This window comes from Pogona vitticeps, chromosome 15 (assembly GCF_051106095.1).
Source record: "Pogona vitticeps strain Pit_001003342236 chromosome 15, PviZW2.1, whole genome shotgun sequence".
NCBI lineage: Eukaryota > Metazoa > Chordata > Lepidosauria > Squamata > Agamidae > Pogona > Pogona vitticeps.
This window is the reverse complement of record NC_135797.1, coordinates 3,007,601-3,027,064: the sequence shown is the minus strand read 5'-3', so window position 1 is coordinate 3,027,064 and position 19,464 is coordinate 3,007,601. Positions and strand designations below refer to the sequence as shown.

At 51.9% G+C, this 19,464-nt stretch overlaps 1 protein-coding gene across 1 annotated transcript; it reads left to right on the top strand.

Moving 5' to 3' along the window:
• The first annotated feature begins 6,823 nt into the window (after positions 1-6,823).
• LOC110088494 (immunoglobulin superfamily DCC subclass member 3) lies at positions 6,824-18,793 on the top strand. Its single transcript, XM_072984337.2, has 12 exons — positions 6,824-7,157; positions 7,504-7,634; positions 8,091-8,228; positions 8,729-8,887; positions 13,223-13,388; positions 14,360-14,610; positions 15,463-15,627; positions 15,807-15,995; positions 16,530-16,634; positions 17,011-17,140; positions 17,718-17,865; positions 18,296-18,793. The coding sequence occupies exons 1-12, from the start codon at positions 6,838-6,840 to the stop codon at positions 18,386-18,388; spliced, it is 1,995 nt and encodes a 664-aa protein (XP_072840438.2). The 5' UTR covers positions 6,824-6,837; the 3' UTR covers positions 18,389-18,793.
• The last annotated feature ends 671 nt before the right edge of the window (positions 18,794-19,464 follow it).

Here is a 19,464-nt window from a genome sequence, read left to right as displayed (position 1 = left end):
ATGGAGACTTGAGATGCATCAATGCTTCCCAAGGGGGGTGGGATGGAGATGATGGGGGTGAAGGAACCAGTCGTGGCCTCTTCTCTGTATGCGAGGTTGTAATTGGGTAGTTCTCCTCCCCAGCTGCCTTTCACATCCTCCCCTCCCTCCCTCCGTCTTCTCCTCCTCCTCCTCGTACCCCAGCCCAATTGTATCCATGTCCCTCTGATGCTCAGAGAAGGGGGAAAACAATGGGAATCCATAATAAGCCAGCCTGCCCCCTTCCAGAAGGACTAGTCTAGAAGGCCAGTGAAGTTAGAGCCGCCCGGGACGGACTGAGGAGTGGGGGGGCATCTCCCCAAAAATCAGGAGTGGAAGAGAGAAAGAAGACGAGGCATGATTCCAACTGAAGTCTGGGCCAAAGAAGATGGTTTTTAATGTTTAATATATATCTTTTCGGAAGGGGGTTAAATTAAATAAGGAACGCCTATGGGGGTCTTGGCCTGCTACCCTGCTTCTTAAGCCCCCTGTGGAAACTTTGATCCAGTTCTCTATTATTTTTTCCTGTCCAAGTACACCTGTGTTGGATTTTTTTAATTCCCCCCCCCTCTTTAAAAACCTCAAGTGGGTGTTTGAATGCTCGTTCCACCTGGCCTGCTAAATTTGGGGCATGTCAACGCACCCTCTCTGGCTCTTCCTTGGGCTTTTTCTGCAAAGTTGGGGTGAGTAGATTTTTTTTAAAATGCATCTTTTCTTGTATTCAGCCCCCCCCCTCCGTGTGCGCGCCGATGCGCACTGTGTTTATTGTACTGGCTTTGTGGGTAAGGAATGATAAAGAAAAAAACGGTCCGGAACTGCATGAGTGGCGGCGAGGAATTCGGAATAAAATTTTTGATGGCAAGCGGGGTGTTTATAAAGGATGCTCGGTCCCTAACCTTCTGCCTTGGGCATGGTTTATTTCTTGAATATTTTGTGGGAACCTGCCGGGTTAAGGCTGAGAGACCCCGATTCCTGCCTTCTTGGGGGGCTGCGTTTCTGTGCTATAAGTTATGGGCTGACGTGATAGTGTAGATATGGCACTCGGAAAGTAATTAAAGGGAGCAAAGATGAGAGAAAGGACTAGGGGATGGGGGTGAGAGAATTAACACACTTTCTTATCTGTTTTTGCTTTCTGGTGAGTTGAGGCCAGGAATCTTGGTGGGTGAGAAACCTTTCAGTAATTACAAACGTATATATCATTTTTGCACTGAGAAACAATGTGTTGATTTCCTCGCTGTCCGAAACCACAAACTAGAAATTAGGGCCATGTCTGTGGATGGAACAGAGGGGCTGTTTCTGTCCTTTGAGCGTCAGGAGGGCTCAAAAAAACAGACCCATAGTTCTGGGGAAGAATGAGGATTTTCCCTCGGGAAGTTCTTCGGAGACCGTGACGAAATTTGGGCCGCTTTCCACTGAGGCTCCCTCTTTCTCTGGGCGCCTCGACAAAAGCATAATCCGTTCAGTCGTTCAGAAAGGCAACTGAAGGTCCCGTGAACTGGGACGAACTGGTTTCGGCCACTGGTTTTTGTGCGTGAAGCTCCAGGAGGATGCGACTCAACTCCAACGACACCTGCGTCTATCATGTTGCCTTTTGAATTTTGATGCTGCCTCTGTGCCGGAAGCTGATTTAGGGTGGATGTAGATCTCCCTGACTCCTAGATTGATTCTTCTCTAGAAAAGGATATTTTTTAAGGTTTTGCTTCGGGAGAGAAACTGGGTTTTTCAGCTCTGCTTTCTATCTCTGACGGAGCAGGAGGTTAACTACGTCTGAAAGGCATTTTGGCTTGTGTATGTTCTCCTGGGTACCACAGCTCATTGGTGTTTCCTTCCCCCAAAACCAAGGGCTCCTTAAATGCAAAAGCAGATGTAAAGACCTACACAGATGCTGGTTATTCCCCTAAATACCAGCTTGTTTAATACTTCCTTCTACCTTTCTTTCAAATCAGCTGCTTTGCACGGCTACGATGCCCTTTCTGTGTCTTCTAATCCTCGCTTCCTCAGCTATAGGTGTTTTTCCATGGACAGGGTGTTTTATTTTTTAAAAAGACTCTCACTCATTATATGCAAACATGCAGCTTTTCCGAACTCCGTCGCTTGCCAACAAGTTGAACCACACCTCCCATCGTCCACAGCCGATTTTAGCAAAAAAGCAGCCAAATGGCGCCTGAAAAAACCGGCAAGTTTTATTTAACACGAAACTTCGAGTGACGTTCTCAAAAGCGTGTGTCTAAAAAATAATAATAATCTAAGATTGTTGCTACAAGGTTGCAGGATGTTGATAGTGTTTCATTTATTTAAAATTCTCCCCAGGGGTTTAAATAAACACATGTCTATGTATACAACATACCCTACAGAAAAACAGTCTCTGTTTATCCAGAATGTCTTGTTGTCCAATAGGTAGAAACTAATAAAAGTTGGCATGGGAAGAACAACGCAGTCCCCCCCAAAATTTGAAGCTGTTGCTTTGATCAGAGATGGCAACCCTGAAAAAAACGTCTTGGTTGGTTTTAACCCCTCCATTGCGACTGGAAAAAAAAATCAGTTATGGAAGCAAATTAAAAATGTGCCGCTCCAGTAACGGATTCCAAGTTTGGGCACGAGTTTTCGGTCTTTTCTGTCGCCCAACGCCATCTTCTTGTGAAGCTCGCTGCAAGGCGTGGAAGGGAGGCAACCACCAAAGTTTCGCGATTCTGAAAAAGTTGGCCAGCCTTGTGCAGAGTAGACTCTTAAAAAAAACTCGTGGGTAGCATCTTAACAATCCAGAAGTCTTGAGGGTGGACTCTTACAAGCCTCTCTGATATTATTGTGGTTGGAACAGCCACCAAACAATGACCCGTCTATTTTTATGTCTGTGGGGGGAGACACACGGGTCACAGAGACGAACTGCTGAGTTGCCCCAGGAAGGAGCAAATTCGGAAATATTTCCAAAGTTGCTTCCAGAGCAAAGTTTAACCAAACTTGCCTTGAAGGCAATTCTGGAGAGACTGACCAGAGCAAGCTGTATTTTACTTGCAGGAGAATTAGAACAGAACTTTTTTTTTGGGGGGGGGCACTTGTCCAGGAAGGATAATGGCAAATAAAACGTGCAAGCTTTAAGGGTGCCACAAAACTTTTTTTTAAGGTGTCCGTTATGGCCTTTCTTCTAGATTTTTCCTCCTGGTGGTGGTGGGCTTTCCAACTGTCTTTGCCCCTCGAAGGAAGTTAGTTTTGCCCAGAATTGAAATCAACACTTCAATATCATTTCCACCTTGACGGATAAACCCGAAAACTTCAATTTTGTTTGTGGGGAGGAAGAGTTATTTTCTGAAGTACATATAATATGAGGAGAAGACCAGCTCTAGGGCATTCATATGGCGTTTGAGGGGCTGTCTGAGATTTTGGAAGGGGGTTCAAAAAATTCTCGGATGGTTCTCCATCTGTCCTGTGCTCTTGGAAGCGTGATGGAGAATCTTAACAACATACAAGATGGGGGCTATTAGAAGAACCCAGATCTGTGGGTTCTTTTGTACCAACGGAGAGATATTTATTTTTATTTCTTTTCGTGGCCTACTCTTTCCTTGAAGGAAAACCCTTTTATTCCCCAAGACAGCCATGCCGTGTTCTGTACGGTCCATTTTGGGTGGCGATCTGATGCATTTTTTGCTGCTGGCTCTGGAGACGGAAAATAATTTTGTTTTTTCACATGCAGAAGTCGTTGGGAGATGCTGGAATTGTGTTGATGTTGCTTTGTGGTCATCCCTCACTTTTTTCCTCTGGGCTTCTGGTTAAACAGGTGTGGTAGGTTTTCAAAGTCAGACAAAAAGCCTGCAGCACCTGTTTACACAAAGCAAAAACTGAGGAGGAGAAGGCCTTTAACACATTGCTGGAGACAATCCATTGCTACAGCCTCCCAAATTCAGCTCTCTTGAAAAGGGTGTGTGTGTGTGTGTGTGTGTGTGTGGGAAATGATCCCTCTTTTTTTTATAATTGGGTCTTCCCATCCTTCATTAGAGGAGGGGGGAAACTGGGCAGCTTTGGGTCAATTTTTGTGGCTCAGCCGTGGCCAGCGCCTGGCACCACATCCAGTTGATAGCCAAACGTCATGTCGAACCCTTGGATTAAATGCTGGCAGATGAGCCGTTCCATCATCCCATTGATTCAATGGGGGTCTCCTCTAAGTGGGACGGTTACCTGGAGGGCCTGAAGGCCAGAACTGAGGGAAACGAACGCTCTTCCGTTCTTTAACAGGGACTCCACCTTGAATGGTTTATCCATTCTCCCTCAGCTGTGTCATGGGGGGTGGGTAGGACCGGCCGCCATGTCGTGACCGCAGGACCCCCCCCAAAGCCACGTCCAACCATAAGCTCTGGGGAGGGGTGCGTGGAAGGGCTCAAAAGAGATCTGGGGCTCACCTTTGCACCCGTGATGGGGTTTGAGTGATGGGGGAAAGTCATGGGAACCTCACCCTGAGAGCATCACGTGGGCCGGGCAGATGGGCATGAGGAAACCGGGGGCCATTGTGTCGGGCGAGGGGGACAATAGGCCCGTCCTCGGCCCCTTCTGACCCAGCTCATTGTTCCTCCTTCTCTGTCCCCCCCTCCCTTTCCATGCCTCTCGGCAGCCAGACCCGCCAGGCCGTTGCTAGGGCCGGCTTGAATGGTGGCATCCATCAAGATGTCAAGCTGGTGTGTGTGGGGGGACGATCCTGTACCTCACCCCTCACACCGACAGAGTCCATTGTCATCCCCTCCCTGCGTTTAACATTGTGGCAACCGCCCGGGCTTGCTCCCCGAGGAGGCTAAAAGGGTTTTTCTCACCTCCCCCGGAGAGGGCTTTCCATCTGTTAGGCCCGTGAAGTTGAGGGGAGAACCAGCCTCGGACAGACGGCGGCCTAAGCAATTTTGCCGCCTGAGAAGGAACAGCACCGAGGGTGCCTAGTCCATGGGGTGGCCGGGCTTTTTCAGGACGAGAAACTTTACAAGCCAGGATGCGTGGCCTTGACAGGAATGGCGCCACAAGAGACAGGGCGGTGTAGTGGTTAGAGCGCTGAACCAGGATTACAAAATTCAGTCAATCTGGATGGAGCTTTGTGTTTGTCTCTCCAAATTGCCCCCCCAGACACTCTCTCTAACCCATGCTGAGTGTTCCAAACCTCCTCCACAGCCCTGCTCAGCAATTCCAAACCCGATCCTGTGGCTTCTTTATGGAGTCCGTCCCTCTGGCATCTGGGCTTCCTCTTCCCCTACTTTCCGGTAGAGCTAATTTAGGGAGGGTGGAAGACCAGCAGAAGGCTTGAGCCTTTCCAGGGAATTGGGCCACCTGACAAGAGGGACTAGGAACTTGTGTATTCCCGGGAGCATGGCTGCGCATGGTGGGGGTTTTGGAAACATCGGTGCACCCTGTTCCTCCACTTTTGGGGCCTCTCTGTATATTTTCCGGGCGCCATTCCTTGCTGGAGAGATCAGAGAAAGAGGTGGAGGAGGCAGAGAGGGAGGGGGGGGCGACACGGCGGGGCTGGGGTATTTTTTGGGCCTCGGCCAAGACGGTTTTGTGAATGGAAGTGACTCTGGGCTGTGGTCTCAACAGGGTGCCGAAGGGGCTTGGGGAATTCAGCTTTGAAGCTCCACAGCCTCTCCCGCCTGGAAGCCAAGAGGCTCTTAATGGCTCCGGTTTACCGGCATTGTTTGTGAGCGGCCAGAGTCAGTTGATGGGGGGGACGCAAGAGAAAGGTGGCGGAAGAGGAGGACACAGAGAAACGGGACTTAGCACCAGAATCGCGGAGCATGACTCAGAAGAGGAGCACTGTCGCCCCTCCGTTTGTTGTGGCCTGCGTGCTATAACCTTGGCACATGTAAAATATATACAGCAGGGACCCGGTCTCCACAGATGATTGGTCCCAAGTCCCCCTCCCAGGGTGTTTTTTCATGTTTCATCCCATCCTTTTATCAGTCTTAAGTGGCCAGGGAAGAGTTGTTTTGTTTTTGCCCAGTATTTTCAATGTGCAGTATCAGAACAGGTCACAAGGGGGAGCTAGAGAATATGTTTCTATAATTTTTTTTTTGATGTGCCGATCTGGCAAGGCTAATACATAAGGCAATGGATTTCCCCCACCCCTCCCAGATAGAACGACGACAATGATGATGATAGCAGTAACTAACAGTAACTTTAGTTCCGCTAAATAAATAAATAGTCCCAAGCTCTCTTGTTTTTCCCTAACAGGCCTAGCCCACCCTTCAGAGCTGGCATTTGTCTTGGAGCCCAGCGATGTGATTGCTGTCCGGGATCGGCCGCTCCTCTTGCACTGCCACGTGGAAGGCGAGGCGCCCATCGCCATCACCTGGTACCGCAACACCGCACCCCTCTCCAATGATAGCCGCGCGGCCATCTTAGCCAACGGCTCGCTTCACCTGGAAAGCGTCCACCGGCGGCCCCGGGGAGGGGCTGGCGGGGGTCCTGATGCCACAGCCAATGCCACAGATTCAAGCGCCGGAGAATACAGCTGCACTGCCCAGAATCGTTACGGTCTCCTCGTCAGCCGCAAAGCTCGAGTCCAGATTGCCAGTAAGCTCTTTTTTTGGGTCCCCAAATCTTTGGGGGGGGGGGGAATCATATTTGCAGCTGCTTACAAAGCGTCAAAACAATGACACCATGAAAACAAGGGAAAAGTTTGTGGGGTGGGAAGGAAAATAGAGAGTGAAAATTAAAAGCAACAAGACTGGAAGAACAGTTTTAGTTTTTTGAACGAGGTGCCAACACAGAGAAGGCCCTGTCTTAGGTTTCTAAAGAACAAAATGGAAGCCAGAGGGGTTTGTTCAACACCATTATTTTAATGTCCTAAAGATGGACACAAGGTTTAATTTTCGCCTTCAGGCTGTAGTTCCTGAACAGTCTTCAAGCAGAGCCCCATCCACAGCAGTTTATGGTAGTCTAGCTTTGGCAGTGGTAGAGAAGAGACTGGTGGTCAGGACGTTCGCAGGGCGTCCGAGGGTGACCTTCTCCCCTTCTCTCCTTACAGCCTTGTCCAAGTTTCACATGCACCCCGAATCCATGTCGGTAGAAGAGGGAGGGGTTGCACGGTTCCAGTGTTACATCCAGGGAGTCCCAGAAGCCACCATCACCTGGGAGCGCAACCGTACGGCCTTGATGACGGATGATTATCGGTGAGCGGGGTGGAAGCCAGGGAGTGGCGGGGTGGAGAATAAAACTGGGGGGAGAAGAATAGGTTCTAAGTGGAACTGATGCTGTCAGACCCCAGTGTATGGATCCGAGGAAGCAGGTAATGGTTTGCTCAAGTTCAAGCTTTCATTGTTACTCTTTAAAGTGCCATTGGCGATGGAAAGGGTCAACAACAATTGTGTCCAAAGTGTAGGTGGGTCATGAGAAGTTCCTACCACATGACGTAGGATCTGAAGGACTGGCATTGGTGATGCTCATGAAGGTGGGGTGATAAAGGGTCATCCTTTTCTAATGGTGTCTTCTCTCTTTCTGCCCCACCCCACCCCACAGGTACACCTTGCTTCCCACAGGCATCCTGCAGATCACGGGGGTGAGGCGTTCCGATGTGGGCACCTACCGCTGTGTGGCCTCCAACATTGCCAACACCCGCTACAGCCAGGAGGCCACGCTGAGCATCAGCGGTGAGCATTTGGGCTTTTTCCCAGGAAGGCATGGCGAGACGTCGGAGGGCTGAGAAGATTCCTCTGTACTTTGGGGAGGGATCTGAGTCAAGAAGGGGTGTCCGGAAAGCAAAAAGCAGAGATGATGGACAGAAGCTGGTGGCTTTGATGAGCGACTTATTGGTGAGGTGCTCGTTGCGTTCCTGGACGTGCGGTGTGCAGTACAGGAATGCAACCAGCACTTGGTTGATAAACCTCAACTTGCTGTCAAGATTTACGCAGTTTTCCTTACATCAGCAATAGGATTCTGGTCCCAGTATTTTTCTTGATCCACTTTGTGTTGTGATAAGGTAGTCACAGAGTATGAAAGCTCAACTCTACTCATTTTCTAGTCAGCTCAGCGTTTCTCCCTCTGCCAACCTCTTCAGGATGATGGAGTGCTTGCTTGTCTCACTTGACCCTGTTCTCTCCTTCCAGTCTCCGCTCCCAAACTTTACAAGGAGCCCGTCATCCTGTCGGGCCCACAGAACTTGACCATCACGGTTCACCAGACGGCTATCTTGGAGTGCATCGCCACTGGCAACCCCCGACCCATTGTGTCCTGGAGTCGCCTGGGTAAGCGGGAACAGAGGGACATGGAGGTTGTGTGGGTAGCGGAAAGCAGGACTATGATGACATGCTGTAGTAGATAGAGGGGAAGCTTGACTCTGATGAGGAAGAAAAGTTAAACTATGATGGAAGGAGGGGGCTGTACTTTAGTAGAAGGAGGGGGAAGATTTACTTTGATGAAGAGGGAAGTTAAACTATGATAGAAGTAGAGGATGGTAGTAGATAGAGGGGAAGCTTGACTTTGATGAGGAAGAAAAGTTAAACTATGACGGAAAGAAGGGGCTGTAAATTTAGTAGATGGAGGGGACGATTTACTCTGATGAAGAGGGAAGTTAAACTATGATAGAAGAAGAGGATGGTAGTAAACTGAGGGGAAGCTTGACTGATGGGCAGAAAAGTTATATTATGAAAGAAGGAGGGGGAGTTTTGTTGTGATGTGGGGGGAGGAAAGGAGGCAGGACACCTCCCCTCTTTGCAGCTCTTATTAACTCTTTCGCTCCCCAAAGATGGGCGTTCCATTGGGGTCGAAGGCATCCAGGTCCTCGGCACCGGCAACCTCATGATCTCCGACGTGTCAGTGAAGCATGCCGGCGTTTACGTCTGCGCGGCAAACCGCCCCGGCACCCGTGTGCGCCGTACGGCGCAGGGCATCCTCATGGTTCAAGGTACGAGTGGCCAGGAAAACAGTGGGATAGTGGCTGGTAAGCAGGTTTTCCTGGATTGGGCTCGGCTGCTTGTCTCCTGCCGGGAGAGCAAGGTGGGAGGTCAGAAACCTGCCAGTGGAAAGGAAAAAATGGGTGGGGTGAAGTTACACATGCCATGTGTAATAACAACAAGAATGACAACCGTAATCCAGATCATCCAGCCCAACCCTTGTCCAGGAGACCAGCTCAGTGGGGAATCAAACTCCCAGCCTCTGATGCCTAAAACACTTGTGGTATCCTGCAAGGAGAGTGCCATTCTGAGCATGTACAGAGTGCCTGCCTTTGGTCAACAAGTAGCTGCACCCCAACCTCTACCCGTTCTTGTGACTGACACACAACACAGTGATGTGGAGGAGTTGTAGCACCCGGGATTATAAACGCTCTGCGGCTAGCTGTTGTGTTGTGCACAGTCACTGTTTTCCTCCTGGAAAAAGGCCGTTGTTCTGACCAACACAGAAGCGTCTCAACCCTCCATTGACCTCTGTCTTCGGCCCCAAAGATGGCCGACTCCCCATCATCACTCTGGTGCTCATCTGTCCCTCTCCATCCTGCTCCCTCTGTCAAGGTGGTCCTGATATTGCTTCCATTCGGTCCCACGGCCTGCTCTCGGGCCCCCCCACCCCACCCACCCGGCTTTCTCCTCTCCGGAGCTGATGAGAAGCCAGGATCGAACTCCCCCCCCCCCCAGCATGGCCATCGATCCTGGGCCAGGGTTGGGATAAAGAGAGACGAGGGGGTCGATGCCGTGACCCGTGCACGGGGGGGGGGGGGGGGACAAAGGGCCGCGGGGTGATTGATGGAATCAAACCCGTCTCCCTCCCTGTCAGGAGCGACGGTGGCCAATGAAATGGACCTCGGGTGGCTTTGAATTTGGAAATGGTGGGAGAGGAGTTGGTTCCTTAAGAGAGTGACAGAGGAAGGTCTTGCGGGAGGGGGAAACTGATGATGGAGAACCGTGGGGTTCACCCTAGAGATTTCCTCCACCCCCCCTTTCAAAACTTGATCTTCTATTGCTCAAAGGTCAACAGCATTGAGATGCCGTGGGCTGGAATCGGGAGCCCGGACCGAGCCACAGAAAAGGGTTCAGGGCAGTCCCATCCCAGTTGGGGATCACACACTTGACTTTGTCATCATCCTCTCTTGACTCTTCCTCCTCCTCCTCCTCTTGAAGGCCTGCTTCATGGAACAGTGGGGGGGAATTGGGAATATCATGGAGAGGCAGAGCGGCAGGGAAAACAGGGACCAGAAGCCTAGGCGGGTTAGCAAAAGCTGGAAACTGGGTCCAGGCAGCGGGAGATGTTTTCTCACCTGTGATTGGGAAGGGGATCGGATTCAGGAGTGAAGGAACTGGCCGATAATATTTGGGCAGGACAAAAAAAAAAAAAAGGAGGCCAGGTGGATAGACAAGCAAGGGTCTCCTCCTTCCTAACCTACCAAAATTTAAAAGAAAGAAACAAGTTTAGGCAATGGACCCTTTTGGCCAACAAGCTGGAAAGGCGGGCTATGATTTTTGCAACGCCCAGCGGCCAAGACCCATGTGCCATGAAGGAAACTCATCCCTTTCCTCAGACGGAACACAGCATCATCCTGCTCCGATTGAGATGGGAGGTTCGTACCGTCAGGCAGAGCAGGGGTCCTTCCGGGCACTGAGTTCTATGCAGGCCTTCGGAGGAGAAACGCCCGGGTATTTCGAACCCAGGATTTTCTGCAGAGCAGTTTTACTGAGCGGTGGCACCCCCTGCTTAGGAATCTCGAGTCTTGTTTTCTATTTGGGCCGGCCCTACCGCGAGGCAGTGTCAGGCGCCTGCCTCCCATAGCAGATTTTCAAAGCCAAGACGCCAGAAGATGGTTCAGGATTCCAGTTTTTTTTAAATAGTTGTATATTTCTTTCTAAGTTGGGTTCCTCCTCCTCTTCTGTGTCAAAGGTCCAAATTAGGCATTTAAGTGGTCCGGCGCCCCTTAAAATGGGGTAGGCAAGCCGGGGGGGGGGTGCCCTTGACTGCTCCGCCTCAGGCGGCCAAATGCCTCGGGTGGCCTGGTCCCTTATCTGATCGAGGAATGGCTTTATGAAGTCCCCGTTTTCCAACACCAAAGGAAGGGTTCAAGCCAGCATATGCTTCGGGGTCACCCCTGGGGAGGCCAAGGGGGGTGGGATCGGCCACCGTTCGCTCCCACACCCCTCATCAATATGCCACAAACCCAGGGCCGTCTGGAGAAAACAAAGCTGTTTTTCGAGCAAGGGGGCTGCCTTTCTCCCCCTCTCGGGGAGGGAAGGGCCCCCCGCCTTTGTCCGGGGCGAGGAGATGGGGGTCTCGTTGCTCTTTTCCCAGCCCTAATGAGATGCGTCCCGTCTCCGAAGCTTAAAGCCGCTTTTCGGGGAAGAGTGGCAGGCCTTTCAATGTGACATCTGCCTCCGTGGCCAGCTCCCACGCTGAGGCCGGCGGTGGGGTGTCCCTGGCGCAGCTTGGGGGGGGGGGAAAGGCCACGATCCGGGCCTCTTTCTGCAGCAACCTTTCCGAGTCCAAAACCCAGAGAGGATGATCGTGCTGCACCCACTTGAACCGAGCCAGTTTGGTGTTTTTTTAAAGTTGGAAGATGCTTTGATTTCTTTTTAAATCCAGTTTAGCAAGTGATGCACATAAGATGGACGGAGCCAGCTTGTCTCTCGGCTTCCACTCCCTCCCGTGTGTGCGTGCCAAACGCAGCGAACGAGGCTTCCCAAAATGGGTGAGGATGGATACAGGAGGTGTGGGGTTTCACACTCAACTCCCCCCCCTCAAAAGCTGCTATTATTCCAGGTTTCATGAGGATGGGGAAGAGGAGGGAGAGCCAAGCTGGAATAAGTAGCATGAGGCGGTGTTCAAACTTTGGGCTGAAAATCAGCACCGATGAGGCAAAAGGGGGGGTCAAGGAAGAGAAGTTTGGGGTTCCTTTGAGGGGGACATCATCTAGTCCAGCAGGATTAGGAGGGCCCCCCCGATAGGTGGTAACTTTCAGAGCGGTGCCTCAAGAGGGACCCAAGATTTCTGATCAGTGCAATTTGTAGGGTGCATGGACCGTCATGTGTGATTTGAAGGTGATAGAGTGAAACAAGGCCATCATTTGTTCTGTGTCCTCCCCCCCTCGAAGTCATCTTTAACCCCTGAGGGAGGGAGGTGACCCCGGCAACCGGATCCTGAGGGAGCCGGCCACGGGCCCGGGAATGGCCGAGGGAAATTATCATTGCGCCATCTGAGGCCTCTGAGCGATTCAGACCGCTCAGGAATCGGAGGAGGAGAAAAATTTAAAGGCGTCAGGAAAGCAAAAGTGCGATTTTTCGCGTCGCAGGCTGAGAACACCCGTCGGCCACATTGACGTCATGCGTAAAAAAAACACCACTTAGGCACTGGCTAGAATATTATTGCTATGTGGGATCAAAGACACCCCGAACCTATGGCAACCTTATGGCTGAGCAATCTCTGAAATGGCCTATACTCAACAACCCTACTCAACCCTCTGGCTTTGTTTAGGGATCGATCCATCTCATATTGGGTCCTCCTCTTTTCCTGCTGCCTTCCACCGTTTCTAGCATGATGGGAAATCTTCTCATGAGGTGCCCAAAGTAGGACAAGCCCCCACCCTTTTCATCAGTTTTTGCCTCCAGAAAGTATTCAGGCTTGATTTGATCGAGGACCCCCCTTGTTCGTCTTTCTGGCCGTCCTGGGGTATCCGCAAAGCTCTCTCCTCCAGCACCCCGTTTCAAATGGATCCATTAAAAAGCCTCCAGTGTGTTCCTAAATCTGTGAAAGAGAAGAGTTGGGAGTAAACTGGGGTTAATTTCCTTAGGGATCTGACCTTCTTCCGTTTTGATGATTTGATTTGGCATTCAACCAGGGGGTGGACTAGATGGTCTCAAAAGCGGTCCCTTTCAGTTCTGTGATGGCGGCGGGGGGGGGGGCGTCCTGCAGGATTGTTTTTGCTTCCGAACCTGCACTTCCGGGGAACGCTTTTGATCTTGCAGTTTAGCAGAGGGCGCCCAAGAATTCCAAACGGGGACTATTAAATTTAATGAGCCTTAATTTATTGAGGGAGTTGATAGCAGACTCTGCATTGAATTGGGGTGGGTCAGATTAGATGACCCCCTGCATTAAACACAGGTCAGGTTAGATGATCTCCAAGGATGATGTTCTGGAGTTCCAAGGACAGCGTCGCAAGGATGTTTCAGCTTTTAAACCAGGGCTTCCTGCTTCGGTTTGGGATCTCGAAGACCGGTCGAGGCATGGCGCCGTCCCTCAACGTCCCTCTCTTCTTCCTCAGCCCCACCCGAGTTCGTGCAGTGGCCCCAATCCGTTTCCAAGCCGGCCGGCGGCAGCGCCATCTTCACATGCGTCGCCCAGGGTGTCCCTGAACCTCACCTGATCTGGCTGAAGAACGGGAAAGTCCTGGCGCCCGGGGAGAACGTCCGACTCACCCACAACAACAGGTAAAAGGGGAAACCGAGGCACCCGGTGGGCAGGAGGCACTCGCCTTAACAAAAGCCATCGGGGAACGGTCCTGTGAAGCTTGAAAGATTTATAGCATTTTGTTGATTTGCCTTATCGGCTGCTTTTCCCCCAATAAGGGGACTTGAGACAGCTTTGTCCGTAGGAAGGTGGTAAAACAGGGCCCTGCCAAACACGGTTCCTAAATTGTCAAATTCTTGGGGCTAAAAATGCTTTTAAACTTGGTTCGAACCTCGACTGGAATATTGACAAAGGCCTCACCGGTTTTTCACATCGTTTTCAATGGTTTTTTTTTTTTTTAAATGGTTTAATTGTTGTAAGCTTCTTCGGGTCCCCTAGCAGGGGGAAAGGCAGCACCTAAATAATGTTAAATCAGTAAGTGCAAATAAATGGATGAAAATGTCGTGGTTAGGGGAGATACAAAGTCTTGGGGGGCAGTCAAGTCGTCAAGGCAGCAAAACGGGTCATTTTCTATAAAACTGCTCGGTGACGCCTTCCAAATTCTGACGAGCGATTCCAGACATCGAGGCCTCTTTATTTGTGACCCTTAGAAGTCAGGGGACATAAAAACGGAGCAATCTTATTTCATAGATGCAAGACTGCTCCACCAGTGTTTTAAATCACCATCATCTTGACACTGCAGAACTGGAAAGGGACCCTGTAGGTCATCCAGTCCAGCCCCTGTCAAGGAGGCCCGGGGAGGGGGAGGATTCGAATTCCTAACCTCTGGCTCCACAGCCAGAGACCCAACCCACAGAGCGATCTATGCTCTTGTTCCTTTGCAATCCTCTTGAATCGATCGCGTTGGGTGGCTCAAAAGCCGGAGGTTTATCATTTCGGCATCGCCGCTTTTTGTAATCCGACTCGGGGCTGGCCGCCTCGCGCCCCACTTTCTCCCTCCGTGCTGTGCTTGACACCTTCCCCCCCACACTTTTGCCGACTTTTCCTTCAGCACCCTCATGATTCAACGCATCACCTCCGCGGACGAAGCGATCTACCAATGCATTGCCGAGAACAGCGCTGGCACCAACCAGGCCAGCGCCCGGCTGGCAGTGGCCCTGGCGAAGGAGCTGCCCAGCGCTCCCGAAGGGGTGCAGGCCTCCGCTTTGTCCACCACCTCCATCCAAGTCTCTTGGCTCAAACCCCCCATGGAAGTGACCGAGGCCATCATTGGTTACGTCCTCCACATCCGCAAGGCAGGAGGTGAGTAACCGCCATCCTCTGAGACCTGGAAGAAGACCCTATGGATCACGTCCCTGTTAAGGAAGCACAGCGGGGAATCAAACTCCCAACCTCTGGCTCCACAATCCCCTCCCCGACTTGGGCTCCCTTGACTTTACTGGCCACGGGCTGCGGCTCCCCCAGTATACTTTGGGCAAGGGAGGGAGAAATGACTACCTCCTAAGAGTCTGTGGCACCCCTGGCTGGATTTGACACCACCCAAGGGCAGAGTTCGGGAACCACTAACCAAAACCAGTCGGTGGTTCACACCAGTTAGTGTGTTAGGCTCAAAATGGGTCGGACTGGGGTCCAAAGGGATGAGGAATTGGCCCCCCTCCACTTCAGAAAATACCACCGCACTGAATTTCATTCTTACGGTGCGATCGGACAGCAGGAATGGTGTGCCTCTGATCCCAGTGGAAAGGGTTGCTTTGCTGCCGGCGATCTTCCTTAAAGGGACCTTTCTGTTTGCCAGGGAATCACTCCCGCCTGTCCCCACCCTCAGCCCTATCGCTGGACCAAAAAAGATCCCAATCGAAGTCAAGCTGGAGTGCCTTTCCTCGTAAGGTGTGTGATCACCAGGAAATAAATCACACCGCGCTGCTCACGGAAATGCAGCTTATTTCCCTGTGGGATCACACATCCTTAGAGTGTTTTGCTGCTTCACCTCGGTCCGTTTCTCCCTGACGGCTAAAGATCATAGCCTGTCTCCTGCTTATTCAAGCTACTGGGTGATAAAATCCCTTTATGTATTAAATGCTGATGATCGTCCGTAAAAAAGAGAGCGAGGGCTGGCCCCTAAGGATGACTAACGGCCACTTCCTTTGCGCACAGAGTCCGACAGCCGGGAACTTCAAGAGGCGGTCAGCAAAACCACCTTCCAGCATGTCTTCACCAACCTCGAGCCCTCGACGACCTATTCCATCTATCTGAAGGCCTACTCGCCCCTCGGTGCCAGCCAGGACTCCCAGCCCATCCTGGCCACCACGTTGGGCAATAGTGAGTTTTGCCAACTTCTACCCCCCCCCAAGAGATCCTGCTCCCCTTAGGGGTGGCACCGTATTCTCTCCATGAGATCTAAAGGAGAGAGTGCCTCTGTGCATACACAGAAGGCTTTATCCTTCCAGTTTCAACGGTGGAGTGGTCCGGTCGCTCACTGGGATCTCCCTCCCTTCCAGTCCCTGCCGCGTTGAGCTTCTTCACCAAAGTCTTGAACGCCAGCGCCATCCAGGTCTTCTGGGAGCTCCCCACCAAGCCGGGCCGAATCGAAGGCTTCAAGCTTTATCTCCGGAAGCTGCCCGAGGGCCACTACGAAGGGCCCCATCTCTTGCCTGGCACGACCAACTCCTTCGTCTATAGCGACTTGGGTGAGTCTCTCCCGCTCCTCTGACAGGAAGGGCAGCCGCTGGTTGACCCAGCCTGCGGCCGACCCGCAGAAGGCCACAGGTTCAAATCCTGCAACCTCCAGCTACGATTGAGGGAGCAGGAAAACGCTGGGGGGGGGGGGTGTTTAACAGCCGCGTGGTTACGCCACGAAACGTGCCACGAGGTGGGTTTTCCACCCGCAAAAATGTGCGTGTGGGGATCAAATAAAAAGTGGGCCCGGCCGTTCGGCTCTTTCCCTCAGCCTGTTCCCCGAACTTTGTTCTTCTGCATCAGAAAACTGCAAGGGAAATGCAATAATAGTAATTAAAAAAAATACTGGCAGGGTTAAGCATCACTAGGTGTATCTGTGTGGCTCATACAGACATCGTGTTCCTTGGCTTTCCCTGTTTGATTATTCCCCCCCCCAAGATCTTGGGAAGAAACCAAGGTGCTGCCCCCTAGTGTTGGCTACCAGGAACTCGATTTCCACTCTGCTCTCTCTCTCTCCCCCCACTCCAAACTCTTTCCCCCAACAGAGCCCTCCGCCCTGTACGAGATCAAACTTCAGGCCTTCAATGGGAATGGTGACGGAAACAGCAGCGCCCGATTCGTCTCGCTCAAGGAGAACTCGGAGCGGATGGGTAAGGAGTGCGCATGAGCCATCGTACAGCGCCCCATTCTGCCCCCCCACTGAAAAACTCCACGCATGATAGAAACCCACCTTGACATCATCAACTCCTTCGCATGGCACAGACGTATGGGAATGACAAGAGGAGGGGAGGGGCCGACGAATGGCTACCAGCCATGAGAGGGTTGGGTGGAACCTCCATGTCTGGAGGCAGTCTACCTTTGAGTGTCCGGCGCCGCACAAAACACCACAAGAACAAAAGGTTTGACGTTGCTGGACTTGTGTTATGCTCTGAAGCCCAAGAGCCAGAAGGCCCTAAGGCTCGGCGCTCCCCTTTCCCAGCTTTTTGGCTTCCTCCCCGCCAAACCTGTCCTTTGCCCCCTCCCCAGACGCCAACTCGGTGTGCCACTGTGGTCAAGATGGGGAAAGCTCCCTCGCCGGAATCGTGGTGGGCGTTCACATAGGCATGGCGTGCATCATCTTCTGCGTCCTTTTCCTCATGTTCGGCTACCGCAAGAGGTGAGTGGAAAGGCTGGGTGTCCGTCTCGACACTCTTCTCCTCCTTCCAGGGGTAGGTGGGGGGGGCATCAGCCTTGCAGCCCGAAGGGGAGGACGATTCACAAGGACAGGAGTTCTGGGGTTTCTCGGACCAAACATCCCACAATGGTCCATTCTAGGTGTTCTGCTTGATTTTCACGCGCCTTACAAAGATCTAAATGTGGCTCACCTGGGAGGAAAGGACTAAACTAATCTTAGCTAGGCCTAGCTCCTCCTTAACTTCCTGTTCCTGCCCCAGTGCTAGCTGGGAGCATTCTGTCTGAACAGGAAGCTAGGCCGAGCAAGGCCTCGAAGCTTTCAGGTGAGGCTTTTCTCCCAGGTGAGCCACATTCAGGTCTCTTTAAGGTAATATTCCCAGAATGGAAAATGATGGGATTTGTAGTCCAAAATAACAAAACCTCCTGTTCCTGGCCTTGGTGCTTGCTGGATGCTTCTTTCTGAACAGGACATTAGGCTGAACTACAGCCTGTGTGGTGGGAGATTTTTAGCTTCCCCTCCGCTTCAGGACTCATAATGTACTTCTTGTTCTCTCCAACAGCTTGTTCTGCAAAAAAGGGACCCAAGAAAGCTGGACTGTTCCCCAGGGGTCTGAACCCATCCAGACCACGGCCCAGGAGCCACTCCGTAGCCAGCGGAAGCTGGAGAGCGGGGCAAAACCTTCTGAGATGGTGGAACTGGTCACTCAGGTGAGAACGTGTTGTATGGGTCGGGCAGAGAAGCCAATCTGTTAAAACTGTGGGGTCACAGCCCCATAGGAAAAGGGGCAGAGATGTCATGGAGCAGGAGGGAAGCTGTAAAACCAGGGAAAATTGGTGGTTTCCTAGATATTTTCAGCCAACAACACCCATGAGTAGGAAGGAGGGTCATGTTTGAAGACCACCCTTCTAAGGTATATCTAAAACATTGAGTTACTCGGCCATTAAATAATCTTAGAATGGCAATGCTGGAAGGGATCCTACCGATCATCAAGCCCAGCCCCTCTTAGGAAGGCCCAGCGGGGAATCGAACTCCCAACCTCCAGACACCTAAAACTGTCCATCTGTGGGTGATGGAAAAGTGCGTGGAATCCTTCCGGAGGTGTAGGGCTCAATTTATTTTGCTTTCTTATTCCTGCAGAATCTCTCGCCCTCGGGCGGGCTCTCCACCTGCGACACCCCACATTTCGAGGTGACTGTCGAGCGCTGCCTTCCGGCCCAGCCCAGCGGTTAAGCCAACGCCGGCGGGCGTGGCATAAAGAGAAGCCCCCTAAGGAGTAGGGTGCCAGCTCTGTAGAGGTTGGGCTTCCCTTTTGACCCCACCGCCCGTCTGGGAGTTTGGCCGCAAACCTCCAAAGAAATCTACCTCACTGCCGCGGGAGCCTTCCGTACCCGGCCCCATTGCCGCCCCGTCACCCGACCGTTCATCTTCGCTTTGCTCGTATCCCTGGAATGATCTATTTTTGATACAAACGCCAAAACTACCTCAACCCTGCCGGTCGCTCTGGCCTCCAAAATAGACCTTCCTCTGCCTTCTCTGGAGGGGGGAAGAAAGTCCAGAGAAGGGGGGGAAATGGGGAGTCTGTTTTCTGTGGCTTCTGGAAGCTTCCCAGAATCTGAGGTGGCCACCATGACATGGCTTCTCCTCTTTTTGTGGCTGCCCCACGGCCGAAAGAGAAGTGGCCCACAAATTGCACCAAAGCCAACCTTGTCACGGAGCATCATGGCTTTGGAGAAGCTGAGGAAGGGGGGGGAGGTTGAGGCCTCCCGATTAGTTCTCGAGGAGACCTTTGCTCCCCTTTGGACGGAGGGGCCAAGGATGGGTCCTTCCCAGCAACCCTACCGAGGGTGCCCGGGCGCTCGGCACCGACATACCAAATAACGCCAAACCAAAAGAGGGAGGCCAGCCTCCCCCAACCCAAGTCAACGTTCCTTGCGTTGGCCACCTGCTCCCCCCATTGGCCACCTCCCTCCTCTGTCACGAGGTGGTGTTGGGGGGGGAGTAACTTCACCCAAACCCTCCTTTCCCCTTTTCTTCAGCTCCTCTCGCTGCTTCAGAGTATCTTTTTTTGCGATATATATATATATATATTATATATATGATGTCTCTATCCAAATATTTTTGAAGAAGGTCCACGATAGTTGCTGTATGGTTTCCAAAGATGTAGAGCTTTAATGGTGTTGGCAGACAAGAGCCTTCGTCATCTTTGTGTGCAAGGATTGGGGGGAGGGCCGGGCCAATGGCCAACGTTCAAGGGCCACCACTGGCCTAAGGGGGACGTCCACTGGAGGTAGAACGTTCAGCTCTAC

Bases quoted from the DNA above. Each gene is read 5' to 3' on its own strand.
- LOC110088494 (XM_072984337.2), top strand. From the start codon at position 6,838: ATGGACACAAGGTTTAATTTTCGCCTTCAGGCTGTAGTTCCTGAACAG. The intron at 14,611-15,462 runs GTGAGTAACCGC...CTTTGCGCACAG, and splicing joins CCACATCCGCAAGGCAGGAG to AGTCCGACAGCCGGGAACTT. The intron at 17,141-17,717 runs GTGAGTGGAAAG...TCTCTCCAACAG, and splicing joins ATGTTCGGCTACCGCAAGAG to CTTGTTCTGCAAAAAAGGGA.